Source organism: Bos indicus x Bos taurus, chromosome 1, assembly GCF_003369695.1.
Source record: "Bos indicus x Bos taurus breed Angus x Brahman F1 hybrid chromosome 1, Bos_hybrid_MaternalHap_v2.0, whole genome shotgun sequence".
NCBI lineage: Eukaryota > Metazoa > Chordata > Mammalia > Artiodactyla > Bovidae > Bos > Bos indicus x Bos taurus.
In genome coordinates, this window is record NC_040076.1 from 67311307 (window position 1) to 67332385 (window position 21079).

The 21079-nt window shown below is 36.4% G+C and overlaps 1 protein-coding gene across 2 annotated transcripts in view; it reads left to right on the forward strand.

Moving 5' to 3' along the window:
• SEC22A (SEC22 homolog A, vesicle trafficking protein) overlaps window positions 1–21079 on the forward strand; it is an 85246-nt gene that overhangs the window by 17186 nt on the left and 46981 nt on the right. For both annotated transcript variants that reach the window (XM_027535719.1, XM_027535667.1), the window contains 3 exons: window positions 573–773; window positions 13465–13628; window positions 14772–14966. In XM_027535719.1, coding sequence (XP_027391520.1) covers window positions 592–773; window positions 13465–13628; window positions 14772–14966 — 541 coding nt within the window. In that variant the 5' untranslated portion in view covers window positions 573–591. The remainder of the gene's footprint in view (window positions 1–572; window positions 774–13464; window positions 13629–14771; window positions 14967–21079) is intronic.

Genomic DNA, 21079 nt, shown 5'->3' on the forward strand with positions numbered 1-21079 from the left:
ATACAGTTTTGATCCTGCTTTTTTAATACCTAACATATAAACATTTTATCATATCATTAAACTGTTCTTAACAAACATAACTTTTAGTTGCATTATATTCCATTATGGGGTGTACCAGTAATTTGTTTAACCATCCCCCTGTTGTTGAATGTCTAGGTTGTTTTCAGTTCTTTCTATAAGAAAAATGTCTTTCTGTTAAAATTTTTTTCTAAATCTGATTATTTTCTTTAGGATAAGGAGATATATATATATATATATATATATATATATATATGTATATGTATATGTATATTTATTGTGGTCAAAAGGGCATGTCTTTCTAAACTCTTGTTGAGCATCACCAAATTGTTTTCACAATGCTGTTTATTCCAATATTTATTTCCATGTATACTTACAGAAATTCCAGAAGGAAGCAAGTGGTTTTTTTTTAACAACTAATTTGTGAAAGAAAGTATGATATGTCATTGCTTTAATTAGTATGTCTCTGATTATTAGTGAGTTGCATATTTTTGCACTGTTTATCAGCCTTGGGCTTAATTTCTTACCTAACCCAAATTGTTAATTTGTTTCAGATCTTCTCTGCTGGTGGAAATGTCTATGATTTTATCTGCCTCAGTCATTCGTGTCAGAGATGGACTGCCACTTTCTGCTTCTACTGACTATGAACAAGGCACAGGCATGCAGGAGTGCAGAAAGTATTTTAAAATGCTCTCAAGAAAACTGGCTCAGCTTCCTGATAGATGTACACTGAAAACTGGACGTTATAACATTAAGTAAGACTTCAGCTTGCTCCCTTAGAATCATTTGCTTAGTGGTTGTCATTTTAATGAAATTTTAGTTGTTGAAATAGAAATTAGTGTTTGATTAGTTTAGGAAAGCTTTTCAAGTCAAAAATGATGTGATTCTGAACTTATACTAAATAATATTTATTATGTCATTACCGTTTTTGTAGTTTCTCTGTGTTTATGTCTGGCTTTAGTAAATTTTATATTTTTACAGATTGCAGATATTCTGTCTTGTAAACTGATCATTAGGTATTTATTGGTGTTCTTACATGTCCAGGAAAACTTTCATGGGAAATATAAAAAAATCATACCCAATAGCAGCCCTCAAAGAACTTACAAGATTTATATCCTAGTGATAGGAGATAGTGCTCATCATTATTATTTATTGACGTAGTGCCCAATAAATAATGAGCAGAGGGATAGTGACTTTTTGGTGGTCAAGGGCCTCTCTGAGAGGGTGACATTTGAACAGAGATCTAGAAGACATGAAAGACGACAGTCTTATGAATGCTTGGGATGAAGATCAAAGTGTGGTAGGTGCATTAACCTGGCCTGGAGTAGTGAATGGTGATTTAGGGATAGTTATGGGAAATGTGAGATAATTAGTATGGGGCCATATCCTAGATTTCCCTGAAAGTTCAGGTCTAGGGATGTCACTTTGATGATGTAATAAGTTTAGGAAACTTATTGCAAGTTTGAGGAAAATGGCTTTATAAAAAACAATGCTGAGACAGTGAAATATAGGGTGAAATGGAAAGTCTGAGCAGAGGAGAGAAGTCAACTTGTAATTAGGGCCTGAACTAGTAACATAAAAGTGCAAATGAAAAAGAAAATGCCAACCAGAAAGATACTTCAGAAGAAGAAATGGTTAAGCCTGATAAGATAGAATATCAGAGAGGAAGAGAAGAAAGGGACGAAGTTGACTTGGAATAGGACAAAATGGGATCTTTGAAAAGGGTTGCTTATGTGGTGAGGAAGAAGAGGGAGACAGTGAAGCTCCATTTTGATCATTTTACTTGAGGTTATAACAAGGCATTCAGTTGAAGTGGTAGAGAGATTTTTTTGTTATTTACATAGAAACTGAAACTGTGAGGGTAGACATGCCCACTGAGTTTCAGAGAGGCCCAGAAGAGAACCTTAAAGAAGGTCCATATTTGCTTGGGTTACCTGGGATAATGAGCATTGTCTTTACTTGGTCTTTCTTAGAGTTTTAGCTAGAAAATGTGCTGGTCATGGTGGTTAAAATATATCTAAAATGATATCTTAGTCTACTTCTATATTTTGAAGAAAAAGCCTGAAACCTTACAATATTTCATAGGCTCTTTTAGTGCCCTGGGTTTATCATCCTGAGTTCCAGTTGTTGTATACTGCCAAGACAGATTGGTTTGAATATGTATTAATTCTGGCAGATATCCTGGACTCTAAAGAAACCAAATGCTTGTTTGGAAATGTTTTTTGTTCCTCTACCTTGTTGGCTTAAAAGGAGAGTAGAATGTGGTGAAATTTTAGCATTCTTCCAGTGCTCAATGCTGTTTAATTGTTGTGAATTCTAGATTTTGTATTATTTATTTGCACCCATGTTATTCCACAAAGGATGTGAGGCAATTAAAAAAAATTCAAGAGTACAGGTAAAAGAATCATATGAAAGAAAAAATAAAGATAGAGTAATAAAGTGAAGTAACGTATCCTTCTAGAGATGCAAGCTACATAGTCCATTAATTTTTTTAGAAAAAGGCTACAAACATTGTTCTGAACTTCTTTGAGGCCAAAACAAAGGGGGATAATGGGTCATTTATGGGATTCACAGGTTCCATTGCGTAAAAACATTGCTTCTCATGTTATTGAAACCTGATGTACATAAAGAGAGACAGAATTTGGGTAGTATTCTTCCAGCAGCCATACCATGAGCTTTTTATGATTTTTCTTATAATATTGCTTAGTGTAAGCAAATAGCTTGATGCAAAAAGCAATTTATTAGCGAGTTTAGGAGTCAGGTGAATCAGCAGAGGTCTAATCAGCCTGATCTAAGAATATAATTTAGAAATGTCTAAAGGAATAAATATGTTACATGGCCCCCAGAACCACATATAGAAAAACCTCTTTGTGTATTTTTATAGCCAAGTTTTAAGAAAGGTTTTAATAACAGAGAATTTTTAGTTCTAGTTCCTAACAGCCTGGATTTCATATATTTTCTTTCACTGATTAGAAGTCTTATTAGTTGGTTTCTAGTTCATTGAGGTTTTTATACAGTATGACAACAAATTTAGCCTGAAATACATAAAATTGGAAATTGCTGTGTTACCCGACATATTTAAAATTCTCACATGACACCTCTTTTTCTAACCACCATGAGTTTGCCAGGTAAAACCCAAAGATCTATAGTAGTAGTTGCAGCACAACGTGAAACTGGCAACACTCTGCACTTTCTTAGCCATATTTCTAAATACTTCTCTTTCTTTCAAAGCTCCGCCTATAGCCTGTGTCTTTTGAGTCACCTGCCTCATTACTACCGTTTGATTTCTCTAGTAACCTCACTCCCTTCACAGATTGCCTGTAGAACTTGTTGACTGACCTTTTCAGCATTTTTTTTATTAATATTTTTTAGAATTTCTATATCCACTCTCTAAAACTAGGTTGTAACTCACTGAGATAATTGACCTGCCCTGGCTTGTATTATTTTTGATTCCTCACCTTTAAGCATTGTGGTTTTTAGATTTGTACAGAAATTGAAGTGCTCTTTGCAGAATACCCCTGAGAAGCCAAACTAAGTGTCAAATAATGTGCTAAATCAGATGGTACCTCACCTTAGATTCTAGTTGAATAGGTAGAGGAAGTTCAAAGTTTTAAGAAAAAAAGTAGGTGAGTAACATTTAAAATAGAGAAAATTATTTTAATTTTCTCCCCCTATGTATTGGATAAAAGATAAATTTCAACAGATTGTAGTACCTGAATAATGCAGTTCAGCTAATGGTGCACGTTCTGTGGAGCCTGGCTTGTGGTGACACAGTGCCATGCACATATCATAGTAGCTGCTACATAAGGGGTGGTTGTGCAGTATGGCAGCAGTCAGAGTGCAGTGGAGTTAAGTCTTCATTTTCTTTTAATTCTTCAACTTGACTGATCAGGGTGGGGTGGGGAGTGTATAACCCAGTTTTGTGATTTCTTTTCCCATTGCATAGTGATAGTATAATTCTCTGTATAAAATTTTAAGGAATTCATCTGTTTTATTAATTGAAGGATACCTTCCTTAAATTATAGTGTTTAATAGATAAACTTATATTACTACTTAGGGAACAACAGTGACTCACACAATAATTATTAACCATATGGAAATTAAGTTGTATTTTATGAAATCTCGAAACTTTGAAATTGGCTTTAGGTGTTTAAAAAATATAGTTGTACATTTTGAAATCTCTTTAAACATTGAGACACTGATCTCATGAAAAGACAAACCTTTGGAAAGTCAGTCATACTCTGAGGTGAGTTTAGTGCAAGAAGTGAAATTCCTTAGTTCTTTCATAGCAAATTCATTTGAAGTCTGATATTGGCTGTGAACTTCATAGGTTCTCTCCTTACCTGTGGAGTCACTTTCTTCATATTTGTCCCCAAACTGCTGCTACCAACCAGGAATGCTGTCTTAGACTTATCTACCTTTTTGTTTTTATTTCCGGGATTCCTTTCATACTTTGGTTGTACTTTCTGATTATAGGAGTAACAACTTCATCAATGAACCAGTTAGTAAGTACCTGCAGTTGCCAGGCGCGTTAGTTACAGTAGCTCCCCTACACGTGAATGAGTTTCATTCTGAGAGCATGTTTGTAAGTCCAGTAAAGTTAGCCTAGGTACCCAGCTAACACAATCAGCTATATACCACTGCTTTTATGCTTGCTTCTGGACATCCTCAGCTTGAAGTAAAGATACTATAATACTGTACTCCAAACTACACAAAAGCCGACCCACTTGTAGAGGATGCATGCACGTGACATTGTGTGCCAGACGTGTGAACTAACTTACGTGATTAGACATGCAAACACGTTTGCATCTTTGAAAGTTTGCGACTTGAAGGTTTGTATGTAGGGGACTTACTGTGCTTTTCATTAAATTTTGCAGCTACTCTGTGAATGGCTATTAAATAGAACTTTTCCCCATTGTCAAGGGCAAAAACACAACTCACACTTGCTTAAGCAAAAAAGGGTATTCTGAAGGATAGGCCAGATTCCTAGTTGGGTGGAGCCAGGGACTTAGATGTTACCAGGAATTCTTCTCTCATTTCTTCAGTCTTTTCTTTTGCAGATAGATGTTCTGCACATATTGGAAAACACTGTATGGTAGCTTCAGGCTTACTTCATTACAGCTGGGCAACCCTGCCCCCTCCATATTTCAAGAAAAGGACCTCAATTGGCCTTGTTGTGTCATGGCCCATTTCTGGACTAACTTTGTGCTTGGAGGTACTCTTAGTTGTCCTGACCTGGTACATACCCATCTAGTTGGTGGGGAGCTTTATCAAAGCCATATGGAATAGGTAGTGGGGCTGGAGGTAGTTCCCCAAAGGAAAGAGGTGAAGGGATGCTGGGCAGATAGCTGTTATAGTACTACCACTCCTATTGTACAGATGAGGGGACTGAGACTTAGGGGTGTAAAGAAACTTATTCAAAGACACAGAGCTAATAAATCGTATATCTGACGTACAGTCTGTAGGGTGGTTCAGAGGGTAAAGCGTCTGCCTGCAATGCGGGAGACCCAGGTTTGATCCCTGGGTCAGGAAGATTCCCCTGGAGAAGGAAATGGCAACCCACTCCAGTACACTTGCCTGGAAAATCCCATGGACGGAGAAGCCTGGTAGGCTACAGTCCATGGAGTCACAAAGAGTTGGACACTACTGAGCGACTTCACTTTCTTTCTTTTTCTTTTTTTTATTCACGTTAATCTCTGGTAAAAGAGGGAGTTACCTCTCTTTACCCTTAGCCTCTTTGCTGACAAAGCACCTTCCTAATTCTTTTCATTTTATGAAATTAACTAGGGAAGAGTGTTAAGTGAAACTATCCCTCCTCCCTTTTTTTGGTTGAAAAACAATGAGGAATAGAGTATATATGAAGTCTAAAATTGATGAGAAAACACTGGAGACGAGGTGTTTGGTGGGGGCGGGGGATGTACCTGGGTAATGCAACCCACCAGTAGTTACCAGGCCACTTGGGGGAAGAAGATAACCTGTGTTTTGTCTCATTACTAGCATCTTATTACTTTTCTATTGTTTATTATGGTAAGATCCACAGCTTTTCAGCTCCATGTATGTTAAATAGGCTCTTATGAACTGATCTAGAAATCTAGTTATTCTTACAATGCAGTTTTTGTAGGTGTAGTAAACCTCTGAAATACAGCTAACAGGCAAATAAGAGGCTGTCAATGGTTGGTTATCTAAAAGAAGTTAGGATCTTTATTCCCTGGAATGTGAAGGTGTAAAGGAATAGGGTTAATGGGAACAGGTAAATCAGGAGATAGATTAACTTTGCAGAAAAAGAAAATGAAGGCTGTCAAAGGCAAAGTTTGTATCCAGGGTTCTGATGGTGTAATCATCTTCAGTCACTTAAAATCATCTGATTCTCCTTTTCTTTTTGTTTAGTTGCTAAGTCGTGTCCAACTCTTCTGTGACCCCATAGACTTGCAAGATGACCCCCTGGATCAGCAAGATCCAAGAAGGGAATAGCAACCCACTCCAGTATTTTTGCATGGAGAATTCCATGGATAGAGGAGCTTAGCAATTTACAGTCCATAGGATCACAAAGAGTCAGACACGACTGAGTGTCCAATGCTTTCACTTACTTTCTCCAGGGGATCTTCCTGACCCAGAGATTGAACCTGTCTCCTGCATTGTCAGGTGGATTCTTTACCACTGAGCCACCAGGAAAGCCCAGTTCTTCTTTAGCTTACTGTTATAAGTTGCTATCACCTGACATATTACATATTAATACATATTTTCTTATATAATGAGGTTTAAGTTAGTAATGAAAATGGGTCTTTTATTTATGGGATAATGTATTTATGATTTAGCTCTTCACCATTGGAGGATAATTAAAGGTTGGCTACGTAAGAGAGGAATAAATGAGAAAATATGAAATTCCTGATAGAATGTGGAGCATGGCAGACGCTCATTGTTACTTAGTTCTCTTTCTGGTTCTTGTCATCGTACTGTCACTGTATGGTCCCTCTGGTGGTAAAGTCTTGTTTTCACTTTGTTTCTTACCATATATATTTGGTGATAACAAATTCATAAGGTATACTCAATTTCATAACATCAAACCATTTTTTATGTTTAAAACTTTAAAATCATTATTTTAGGAAATGGAATGCAGTTTGAAGTTTTTTTTCTTAGGAGTAGATTAGAGATTTCATGTCCAACTGGAGAACTTTTCTTCACCCAGGAAAGCTGTTTACTTGGTAAACGTGGCTACAAAGGATGAGCAGATTTTCTATGTGCAATGGTACAATTGCAGAATGAAAATTATCAGTTCAGTTCAGTTCTGTCGCTCAGTCCTGTATGACTCTTTGCGACCCCATGGCCGCAGCACGCCAGGCTTTCCTGTTCCTCACCAGCTCCTGGAGCTTTCTCAAACTCGTGTCCATCAAGTTGGTGATGCCATCCAACCATCTCATCCTCTGTCTTCCCCTTCTCCTCCTACCTTCAATCTTTCCCAGTGTCAGGGTCTTTTCCAGTGAGTCAGTTCTTCGTATCAGATAGCCAAATTATTGGAGTTTCAGCCTCAGCATCAGTCCTTCCAATGAATATTCAGGACTGATTTCCTTTAGGATGGACTGGTTGGATCTCCTTGCAGTCCAAGGGACTCTTGAGAGTCTTCTCCAACACCATAGTTCAAAAGCATCAATTCTTTGGCACTCAGCTTTCTTTATGGTCCAACTCTCACATCCATACGTGACTACTCAAAAAGCCATAGCTTTGACTAAACAAACCTTTGTTGGCAAAGTAATGTCTCTTCTTTTTAGTATGCTGTCTAGGTTGGTCATAGCTTTTCTTCCAAGGAGCAAGCGTCTTTTAATTTCATGGCTGCAGTCACCATCTGCAGTGATTTTGGAGCCCCTCAAAATAAAGTCTGTCACTGTTTCCACTGTTTCCCCATCTATTGACCATGAAGTAATTGGACCAGATGCTATGATCTTAGTTTTTTAAATGTTGAGTTTTAAGCCAACTTTTTCACTCTCCTCTTTCACTTTGATCAAGAGGCTCTTTAGTTCTTCTTTGCTTTCTGCCATTAGGGTAGTGTCATCTGCGTATTGAGGTTATTGATATTTCTCCTGGCAATCTTGATTCTAGCTTGTGCTTCATCCAGCCTGGTATTTCGCATGATATACTCTGCATGTAAGTTAAATAAGCAGGATGACAAAATACAGCCTTGATGTACTCCTTTCCCGATTTGGAACCAGTCTGTTGTTCCATGTCCTGTTCTAACTGTTGCTTCCTGATCTGCATACAGATTTCTCAAGAGACAGGTCAGGTGGTCTGGTATTCCCATCTCTTTAAGAATTTTCCACAGTTTCTTGTGATCCACAGAGTCAAAGGCTTTAGTGTAGTCAATAAAGCAGAAGTAGATATTTTTCTGGAATTCTGTTGCTTTTTCTATGATCCAACAGATGTTGGCAGTTTGATCCTTTGCCTTTTCTAAATCCATGTTGAACATCTGGAAGTTCATGGTTCATGTACTGTTGAAGCCTGGCTTGGAGAATTTTGACCATTACTTTGCTAGTGTGTGAGATGAGTGCAATTGTGCAGTAGTTTGAACATTCTTTGGCATTGCCTTTCTTTAGGGTTGGAATGAAAACTGACCTTCTCCAGTCCTGTGGCTGAAAACTATATGTAATACAAATATTATTGCTATTTCAATTACTTTTTCATTTAGCATGCTAAAAAGTTCAGTTTTGTTTCTTTAATCTTGTTTTGTATATCATTTTAAGTATATTCCCAGTACCTAACTACAGGTTCCTGGTGGGCAGGCATTTGGTCTTTGACATTAAAGCTTGTAGAGTAGAATGCTGGATATGCACTGGGTGCTTTATTATTTGCTGTGAGAAAGATCATAGTCTTCACTTATCATTTTAGTTTGGTACAACAAGCCAGCAAGTCCTAATAATGTTGATGTTTAATTGGTGATGTCTAAAAAAATTTTTTTGGCATTTAATAAATAAAATTAGGTACTAGGAAAAGTTTAATGTCTAAAACCACTTATTCATTTTGTTGGACTTTAGGAATCACTTGAGGTGTGGCCTGCTTGGATACATGTTAAAATTAGCTTTTAAACAAAATGACTGAAAGTGGTAAAGCCTCCTTATCTGTAGTTGGAACTTCAGCCAGCCTTACTTGTCCCAGACACTCTTGACCTTGGATTCCCTAAAGAAGTTTCTAGTATATGTGCCATGGAGAGGAACCAAAGATGTAATGAGGTTAGATAAATTCCTGGGTCAGAAGGAAGGCAATAGCTATAGAGATCAAATCCCATGGATCCCAAAGTCCAGAAGTGGAAGGAAATAAAAAAGGAAAAGGAAATTAAAGTGAAGTAGGAAAAAAACAGTGGCAATTTAAGAATTGTGCTCAAGGTGGAGAAAAGAGGACTTTTTGTTGTTGTTGTGAGGATTAGTAATGACTGTGATAAGAGGAAAGCCGACAAGCTTGTTAGCCCTTTATAACCATCTGGGGGTACTCAGGGCACAGGTGAGTAGTTCTACATGATCTCTGAGCACAGCTGTCTTTTAAATAGGGGGATGTTGAAGACTTAGTGATTTGAACTCAGGCCTTCTGGGAACAATGACCTGGGAGAGTATGTGAAGTTCTACTCCCTTCTGTCATTAGTCAGGTGTTTATTTAGCTTCTTGGTGTAGATGCCACTGAGCTGTGCAATTATCTGTGCATAGTATCTAAACCAACTAGGTATAAATGAATAAATGAATGATGCCATCTATGCACTTATTTATTTACAAATTTATTGAGCACTTATTGTGTACTGGACATAATATTCTAGATATTAAGAATACAGTGGTGAACTGTAAAGAATCATCTCTGCTCTCATGGAGCATAAATATTAGTGAGAGAGACATGAGAACAAACATACAAGTAGGTAAGTATAAACTGGGTTAATTACGTGAAGATAGATAACATGTGCTTTATTTACATAAAGTAAGAATGAAATTAGATAAAATATGTCAAATACTTAGCAAAGGGCCTGGTTCATTCCAAGTGATCAGTAAACCGTACCTGCTATTACCATTACTATTATTAAACCGTACTATTACTGTTACTACTACTTCTCTTCTTCCTCCTCATCAAGGCAGAAGAACAACAGCCAGATTGTCTGTAACAAGTGAGCCAAATGAGCTTGATGGACAGGCTAAAGCCTGCACAGACTTGCTTGCCTCTAGTGGCTTTAGACTATTTCATTGCAAGTTGTCCTCAGTGCCATGGTAGGAGTCTCAGTTTGTCCCAGTGATATGAAAAAGTAGAACCTTTGATAACAGAGTTGTATCTAATTTTGGAAAACCAGCTTTGCATTTCAAAAAAATATAGCATTGTAAGGGTAAATTCACTATGAAAAGTCAATAGCATTTTTGGAGAATATCTAGCATTTATAATAAAATAAAGACTTTGTAATAAAGACTTGAAAACATTAATATACCATCTTAAAAACAGGACTTTTTTTATTTCACAAATAATTTGCCAGGTAAATTGAGTGCAAGCAAGAGAAACCATTTGGGATAAACACATGTAGGTGTCTATGGTTCACTCTGTTATTAATATGGAAGTATAGTAAAACCCTGTTATAGCACAAAAGCTGGAGTGTAAAAGCTTCCATCATATTATTGAAGGATAGTGAAGTAACGCCTCAGCAGCTGCTTGAAAGTTCCAAGTGTTTAGAAGCTAATCACCAATTTTGTTCTATCGCAATTCAAGTTATTGTGAGATATATTTGAATGCTAACAACATGTTGAAGAATTTTGATAGTGACAGTGAAGATTTTTTTGGACAGGGAAAAGTATTTGGGAAAATCATACTTTGATTTTTCAATTTACTTGACAATTTTGTAGAAAAGTACAGTACATTATGGTTAAACTTTTTTGACTGTGACCCGTAAGAAGAGATACATTTTACTTTGTGACTGTCACTTAGCATACAAATAGGATAAACCAAAGTTTTATGAAACAATTGCATTCCAGCATTTTCTGTAATATTCTATTTCAGTTTTTAAGAAAATGCTGTGTGTAATTCATTAATTTTATGGTCTACTGGGGAGGGGTGCCAACTTGCAGCTTGAAAAACATTGCGTCAAATGGCTTTATGTTAAGTGGAACTTCAGAAAGGAATTTCAGGTTATTCCAGAAGCACAAGATCAGCACAGTTTCCCTAGTAGTATATCTCACACTGTTAATAATAGATGATGAATAGGTGCCAACCCCACATCATTTGGCTGCCTTGGGTGGTCTTTTAAAAAAGATAGATGTATATTTGTTTTCATATGCATAACTCTCACTGGAAGGATGCATATGAAATTAATAGTAACATGAGTTGCTTGAGGGACAGAGAACTGAGTATCTGAGAGCAGCGGTGGGGATAAAATACTTCAAGTATATATTTCCTTTCATTTTTCATTCTTTTAAAATTTGAGTCATGTGAATATTTTAAAAGTTAAATTTAAAATGATATTAATAAATAAATTCTGCTTCTATAATAGTAGAGAAAAAGGGAGAGAGAAGGACTCTGATGTGGATCAGGGTTCGGTAGTAAAAATTGCTGTGACAGATTAGCAGTGTCTGGCATGGGAGTGGCGAGGTTACAGCCTGTACGCTGTTTGCTTCCCTTGATCTAGACCAGAACTGTGTTGACAATACCATGCAAGAACGTTTAATGACTCATTAAAAACCATCAATTTCTGTCCCATCCTATGCATGTTATAGGGCAATGTATACTTTGTTTCAGAAATTTTTTTTCCAATAGAAGATGGTTAATTTAAACATTTTTGTTTTAAATTTTAACTTATTTAGAAATAATTTCAAACTTTCAGAAAAGTTGTACAAGTATGAAAATTACAAATAATACTTGAACCCAGAGTCACATTTTGTTAACATTTTACCCCATTTACTTTATTGTTTCATCTATCTGATTTATTTTTGTCCAAACCATTTTAGAGAAACAAAAATACCATACCCTTTTATTCCTAACTACTTCAGAGTGTATTTTCTAAGGTTAGAGATATTCCTAGACTTAATTGTAGTACAGTTATCAGATCTAGTATATTTAATACGGATACCATAGTTTTACCTAAACTACTGTACTGCCTGTTTTCTGTTTTTGTCAGTTGACCAAGGAGTGTCCTCTGTAGAACTTTTCCCCTTCTGTAACACAGGATCCAGACTAGGGTTCAGTTCAGTTCAGTTCAGTCGCTCAGTCGTGTCCGACTTCGCGACCCCATGAATAGCAGCACGCCAGGCCTCCCAGACTAGGGTTAGGTATTGCATTTAGTTGTGTCTCTTTAACCTCCTGTGATCAGAAACGTTTCCAAAGCCTTTCTTTCTTTCTTTCTTTTTTTTTTTTTTACAACATTGAGTTTTCTGAAGAATATAGCTCCCCACCCCACACCCTTTTAAAGGAAATAGAATGTTGACTATTCTGGTGTTCCTTCATGATTAGATTCAGATTATGCATTCTCAGCCAGAACTGATATGTCTGACTGAGGATCACATCTGGAGGCATGGCAAGGCCATATTAGAGTACTTGGTTAAGGTGTTGTCTAGTTTCTACTGTTTTATAAATACAATAGAATTCCCCTGCAGCCAATAAGCAATCCATGAGAAGACATTTTAAAGCCATGCACAATTTCCTGCTCCTTACCAAAGTACCTACCTAGATTTAGCATCCACTGTTTATAAATGGATTCAGTCTTTACTGTGTAGGCTGCAAAGTGCTAAGTTTTCCAGTTCTACCACTATCTCCACATGTACCAGGTGGTATTCAGCATTCTGCTGTGAACGAGAGTCTTCCTTTCTTCCCTTTTATTTGTTGTTATGAACTCATAAATTCTCTTTTTCCCCCACTGATACATAATTCATTTTGTGAAGTAGAGGATTTGATTTTGGAGTCAGTGGATAACTTTAGGAGGTCAGTTATCACCTTGAAACTGTCTGCCAAATTCTGTGTTGTTTCTGCAAAGAGTGTCCATAACTTTCATCAGAACCTCTAAAAAGTTCTTGATTCAAATAGTGTTAAATTCCTCTAGGTTGAACGATTGAAATGTTAAACTATCTGTGACCCTTATTTATCTGCAGTCTTTCCTGCTTTCTACCCCAAGTGATAAGTAACTGAAGTGTTTGAATCACAGTATATGTCCCTCTCCACTTTTTAAAAATGAATCTTAATTTGAGTATAGTTGATTTACAATGTTGTGTTAGTTTCTGCTATACAGCAAAGTGAATACATTCACTTTTTTGTCTATTGTTTTTAAACCGCAACTGAAACTAGCATTATATTTCAATTCCTTTAATTTTTTGCTAAAATATTTAATAAGTGTTAGTAACATCAATGCCTCTGTAGCAGCAGAGTATGGTATATAGAGCCAGTCTTGTGAAGTAACGAATTACCTTGATTTAATTTGAAATTTTAAATCCGATGTTTTTTACACTGTAGTTTTATTAGCTCTATGGGAGTGAGCTACATGATGTTGTGCACTGAAAATTACCCAAATGTTCTGGCCTTCTCTTTCCTGGATGAGCTTCAGAAGGAGTTCATTACTACTTATAACATGATGAAGACAAATACTGCTGTCAGACCGTACTGTTTCATTGAATTTGGTAAGGGCCTGATTTTTTTTTTCCCTTTTCATTATCCTGTCTCTATTCAGTCATAAATGATTTTTCATCTAATACTAAGGGACAGAGAGAAAACTCAGAAAATTCTACTAACTTGCTTTTGACAGAATAGTTTGACAGTCTATAAATTATGGCAACTTCTTCACTTGAATGCCAATTAGTAAAGGTTCTGTTTGAACCCTGTAGAGGATCATGATTATTGGTTCAAAGAATTAATCCCAGAAGATAATGTCTCAGTGAGAAATTTATAAGCTAGAGATTCAGAGCTTTGTGTTTATGTGATAGTATTTTTAGACTGCTTAATGTAGAACAGAAGTTGGCAAACATTTATTGTAAAGGACCAGATAGTACAAATTTAGGCTTTAAGGATTATTTTCTCAGTCTCAGCCCTTGCTATTATAGCTTGAAACCAGCCATAGGCAATGCATAAATGAATGAGTATACTTATATTCCATTAACATTTTATTCACAAATAGAATCAACAGGCTAGATTTGGCCTGTGGACATTAGTTTGCTTGACTCCTGATGCAGAAGGGGCAAAAAGGGTAAATTCAAGATGCAAATAGTGGAAATAAAATTGGGAGAAATTTAGGAAATGTTTTTTATTGATTTCATTAAATGTGTTCTTTAAAGCATATGTTCTAATGGTATAAGCAATAAATAAGAAAACAGATTTATATGAACATGCAATTTACAGTGTATGTTTTAATGTAATTACAACTGGTAATACTTACAGGCAATACTTTATGAGATCTGAATCCCTGTACAAATTAAGGCTTTGGTTTAAATTTAAAGGGAGCTGTTTTCTTTTTTTTTTTTTTCAGAGGTTCAGAGTAATTCCTTGAAGTGGATATAATTGTAGAAGTATTCTCACAACCATGTGATATTAAATCCTTAGTTTATTTATAATTACTAGTTTCTAGAGTATAATTTCTAGTGAGAAAAACTGATGATGCCAGGATATATTAACCATTAAACACAAATAATATTAGGGCATTCCATGACAGGTTGGACATTTAGGATAACAAACTGTTTATCACCAAATTTACTGTCTGTAAACATCACACTTTCAAATGATTTAATTAACAAATGACTGCAAGGAAATTTATTTTTTATTTTACATAGATAACTTCATTCAGAGGACCAAGCAGCGATATAATAATCCCAGGTCTCTTTCAACAAAGATAAATCTGTCTGACATGCAGATGGAAATCAAGCTGAGGCCCCCTTATCAAATTTCCATGGGTGAGCTGGGGTCAGCCAATGGAGTCACATCTGCATTTTCTGTTGACTATAAAGGTGCTGGTAAGATTTCTTCTGGTGAGTTCTGGATCTCAATTACTTCATTAAAAAAGTATTTTCTAAGAACTGAGGGACTCTTAAAAAATGAATTAATTTATTCTAAAATTTTAAAGCAAGTACATGAGAGAATGTAGAAGCTCAAAGTAATTAATCATTTCCCCCAATGTTTTATATAGTTATCTCTCAGATATATGTCTGATCAGAAAAATACTTTTAAACAGCAATCTCAAAGGAACTGTTTGCTAGAGAAACATTTAAGAAGGTTTCTTTGTACACATTTTTCTTGAAAAGAAAATGTTTATTTGCAATGTATACCTATAGGCATGTAAAGTGCTTTGCATTGTGTAAAAATGACTACATTTGAGGTCAAGGTTCTTGACTGTCATGGGAAATATGATCATCTACTCAGACGTCCCTCTCAAACAAGGAGTGTCATTCTCAACAGTTACGACATGTTGAAAATTTCTGCTTAAAAGTAAAACCCTTGTTATTTTATAAGGTAGTATATGCCACTGTTGAATTGCTTATTTTAAAAATTCTTTCTTGTATTTTTGAGCTAAAATCTGTTCCCTATAATGCCTACATTTGTCTAAGTTCTGTGACCTCTCCCTCCCTGGCTTCGGCTGTACCACAACTTTGAAATCAGCAGCTTTGTGTCCTTTTTATCCTGTTAGTCTGATTGACTTCATGTAAAATATCCCCAATTTCCTCACCCTTTTTGTCTATTGTATTTTGAAACCCTCCTCATCCTGGAAGCTTCCTCTTTATATGCTTACGTTTGTTAGTATTCTTCAGATGTGGCATTCAAGGTTGAACACAACGTTTCATGTTTGGTTTGATTAATACAAATTATGGGAGAGAGAGGAAGCAGATTTCACTAAAATAATCCAGCTAGTCAGAAAACAAGTAAACAAACAAATAATAGTAACAAACCCTGGGGGAGAGGAGGTGGCTCAGTACCCAGAGTTGTTAAAATATAGTTTCTAAAATGCCTAGTTTCCAATGAAAACAATTACAAGACATTCAAAAGAAAAGGAAAGTATAATTCATACACTGGAAACGGGGTATGGTAGGGAAGGCAGGCAATAGAAACTGCCTGTGAGAATGATCTGATGTCAGATTTAACAGACAAAGACTTCAAAGTAGCCATTATAATTTTCTTCAAAGAACTAAAGGAGGCCATGATTAAAGAATATGATGGTGATGTCACATCAAATAGACAGTATTAATAAAAGAAAGAAATTTTAAAGTAAAGGAACCAAGTGGAAATTCTGGAATTGACAAATACAGCTGAAATAAAAAACTTGCTAGTTGGGCTCAACAGTAGATTTGAACAGGCAGAAAAAAGATCAATAGAGATTATGTAGTCCAAAGAACAGAGAGAAAAATGAAGAAAAATGAACAGAACTTCAGAAAAATATGGGGCCCTATTAAGCACACTAACATATGCATGATGGGAGAACCAGAAGGAAAGGAGAGAGAGGGGAGCAGAAGAAGCATTGAAGAAATAAAAGCTGAAAAGTTTCCACTTAGTCAAATATGTTAATCTGCTCCTCCAGGAAGTTCAAGGAATTCCAAACAGGATACATGCAAGAGAGTCACAAATAGATGAATCATTAAAAATGCTGAAAGACAAGGAAAAAATTTTAAAACAGCAAGAGAAAAACAATTTGTCATTTGCAGGGTTAACCACAACAAAATTAACAACTGCCTTCTCAACAGAAACAGTGGGGACAAGAAGGTGATGGGATAATATGCTCAAAAAACTCAAAGGGAAACAAAAACTCAACCAAGAATCCTATATATAGCAAGGCTGTCTTTCAAAAATGAAGGTGAAATAAAGATATTTGCAGATAAGCAGAAGATGAGAGAATTTGTTACTGGTGGACTCACCTTAAAGAAATACTGATGCAAGTTCTTCATATTTGAAAGCAAGACCCAGACAATAATTTGAATCCATACTGAAAGAAAAAAAAGCAAAGAGCAATCATAAAGGTAGTTAGACAATAAAATGTATTTTCTTCTTTTCTAAGTCAGTTAAAAGCAATATTATAAAGCTATATATGTATATATATATAATCTCAATAGATGGCGGAAAAAGCTTTTGACAAAGTTCAACAAACATTTGTGATGAAAGCTCTCCAGAAAGTAGGCTTAGAGGCAACCTGCCTCAACATAATAAAAACCATATATGACAAACCTCTTGTGTTGTTGGAAGAGGGTGTTTGCTATGACAAGTGCATTCTCTTGACAAAACTACATTAGCCTTTGCCCTGCTTCATTCTGTACTCCAAGATCAAATTTGCCTGATACTCCAGGTGTTTCTTGACTTCCTACTTTTGCATTCCAGGCCCCTATAATGAAAAGGACATCTTTTTTGGGTGTTAGTTCTAGAAGGTCTTATAGGTCTTCATAGAACTATTCAACTTCAGCTTCTTCAGCATTACTGGTTGGGGCATAGACTTGGATTACCGTGATATTGAATGGTTTGCCTTGGAAATGAACAGAGATCATCCTGTTGTTTTTGAGATTGTATCCAAGTACTGCATTTCGGGATCTTTTGTTGACTATGATGGCTACTCTATTTCTTCTAAGGGATTCTTGCCTACAGTAATAGATAAAATGGTTATCTGAGTTAAATTCACCCATTCCAGTCCATTTTAGTTCACTGATTCCTAAAATGTCGACATTCACTCTTGCCATCTCCTGTTTGACCACTTCCAATTTGCCTTGATTCATGGAACTAACATTCCAGGATCCTACGCAATATTGCTCTTTACAGTATCAGTCTTTGCTTCTATCACCAGTCACATCCACAACTGGGTGTTGGTTTTGCTTTGGCTCCATCTCTTCATTTATTCATGCAAAGATGGGCACAATAAAGGACAGATGGTATGGAGCTAACACAAGCAGAAGATAGTAAGAAGAGGTGGCAAGAATACACCAAAGAACTGTACAAAAAAGATCTTCACAACCCAGATAATCACAGTGGTTTGATCACTCACCTAGAGCCAGACATCCTGGAATGCAAAGTCAAGTGGGCCTTAGGAAGTATCACTACGAACAAAGCTAGTGGAGGTGATGGAATTCCAGTTGAACTATTTCAAATCCTAAAAGATGATGCTGTTAAAATGCTGCACTCGATATGTCAGCAAATTTGGAAAACTCAGCAGTGGCCACAGGACTGGAAAACGTCAGTTTTCATTCCAATCCCAAAGAAAGGCAATGCCAAAGAATGCTCACACTACCACACAATTGCATTCATCTCACACGCTAGTAAAGTAATGCTCAAAATTCTCCAAGCCAGGCTTCAGTAGTACCTGAACTGTGACCTTCTAGATGTTCAAGCTGGTTTTATTTTATTTATTTATTTTTTAAAATTTTATTTTATTTTTAAACTTTACAATATTGTATTAGTTTTGCCAAATATCGAAATGAATCCGCCACAGGTATACCTGTGTTCCCCATCCTGAACCCTCCTCACTCCTCCCTCCCCATACCCTCCCTCTGGGTCATCCCAGTGCACCAGCCCCAAGCATTCAGTATCGTGCATCGAACCTGGACTGGAGGCAGGGGAACCAGAGATCAAATTGCCAACATATGTTGGATCATTGAAAAAGCAAGAGAGTTCCAGAAAAACATCTATTTCTGCTTTATTGATGATGCCAAAGCCTTTGACTGTGTGGATCACAACAAACTGTGGAAAATTCTTAAAGAGATAGGAATACCAGACCACCTGACCTGCCTCCTGAGAAATCTGTATGCAGGTCAGGAAGCAACAGTTAGAACTGGACATGGAACAACAGACTGGTTTCAAATAGGGAAAGGAATATGTCAAGGCTGTATATTGTCCCCCTGCTTGTTTAACTTATATGCAGAGTACATCATGAGAAACACTGGGCTGGAGGAAGCACAAGCTGGCATCAAGATTGCCAGGAGAAATATCAATAACCTCAGGTATGCAGATGACACCACCCTTATGGCAGAAAGCAAAGAGGAACTAAAAAGCCTCTTGATGAAAGTGAAAGAGGAGAGTGAAAAAGTTGGCTTAAAACTCAACATTCAGAAAACGAAGATCATGGCATCTGGTCCCATCACTTCATGGGAAATAGATGGGGAAACTGTGAAAACAGCAACAGACTATTTTTTGGGGCTCCAAAATCATTGCAGATGGTGATTGCAGCCATGAAATTAAAAGACACTTACTCCTTGGAAGGAAAGTTATGACCAACCTAGATAGCATATTAAAAAGCAGAGACATTACTTTGCCAATAAAGGTCCATCTAGTCAAGGCTATGGTTTTTCCAGTAGTCATGTATGGATGTGAGAGTTGGACTGTAAAGACAGCTGAGCACTGAAGAATTGATGCTTTTGAACTGTGGTGTTGGAGAAGACTCTTGAGAGTCCCTTGGACTGCAAGGAGATCCAACCAGTCCATCAAGGAGATCCAACCAGTCCATCCTTAAGGAAATCAGTCCTGAATATTCATTGGAAGGATTGGTGCTGAAGCTGAAACTCCAATACTTTGGTCACCTGATGCAAAGAACTGACTCACTTGAAAAGACTCAAGATAAACAAAAATAGATGGAAAGATATACAGTGTTCTTGGATTGGAAGAATCACTATTGGCAAAATGACTATACTACCCAAAAGCAATCTATAGATTTAATGCAATCGCTATTCAAGGGCATTTTTCAAAGAATTAAAAGAAAAAATTTTACAATTTGTATGGAAACAAAAAAGACTCTGAATAGCAAAAGCAATCTTGAGAAAGAAGAATGGGCTGGAGGAATCAGGCTCCCTGACTTCCTAATATACTACAAATTTGCAGTAATCAAAACAATATGGTACTGGCACAAGAACAGAAATATAGATCAGTGTAACAGGATAGAAAGGCCAGAGGTAAACCCATGCACCTGTGGCCACCTGTGGCCAATCCAAGAACACAGTATATCTTTCCATCTATTTTTGTTATCTTGCACTTCTTTCATCAGTATCTTATAGTTTTCTGAGTACAGGTCTTTTACTTTCTTAGATCAGTTTATTCCTAGGTATTTTATTCTTTTTGATGCAATGGTAAATGGGATTATTTCCTTAATCTCTATTTCTGATCTTTCATTATTAGTGTATAGGAAAGCAAGATATTTCTGTTTATGAAAAAGGAGGCAAGAATATACAATGGAAAAAAGACAGTCTCTTCAATAAATGGTGCTGGTAAAACTGAACAACTGCATGTAAAAGAATGAAATTAGAACATTCCCTAATACCATACACACACACAAAACTCAAAATGGATTAAAGACCTAAATGCTGGATACCATAAAACTCTTAGAGGAAAATTAGACAGAATATTCTCTGACATAAATCACAGCAAGATATTTTTTGATCTGCTGCCTAGAGTGATGGGGAAAAAGACAAAAATAAACAAATGGGACCTAATTAAATTTAAAAGCTTTACACGGCAAAGGAAACCATAAAACAAAAAGACAACCATCACATGGGAGAAAATATTTGCCAACGAAGCAACAGCAGGGATTAATCTCCAAAATATACAAACACCTCATGCAGATCAATATAGAAAGAAAATGAACAACCCAATCAAAAGAAGTGTGGAAGACCTAAATAGACATTTCTTCAAAGAAGACATACAGATGGCCAACAGACACATAAAAGGATGCTCAACATTATTATTAGAGAAATGCAAATCAAAACTACAATGAGGTATCACCTCACACCAGTCAGCATGGCCATCATCAAAAATTCTACAAACAATAAATTCTGAAAAGGGAACCTTCCTACACTGTTAATAGGAGTGTAAATTGGTACAGCCACTATGGAGAATAGTATGGAGGTTTCTTAAAAGACTAAAAGTAGAGCTATCATATGACTCAGCAATCCCATTCCTGGGCGTATATCTGGAGAAAACCATATTTCTAAAGGATGCATGTACTCCATTGTTCATTGCAGCACAGCGGGCAATGCAAATGTCCATTGACAGAGGAACGGATAAAGAATAGCTTCTTTATTCTTGCTCCTGTACGTATACACAGTAGAATATTGCTTGGTCATAAAAAGGAATGAAACAATGCCATTTGCAGAGATGTGGATGGACCTAGAGATTATCATAACAG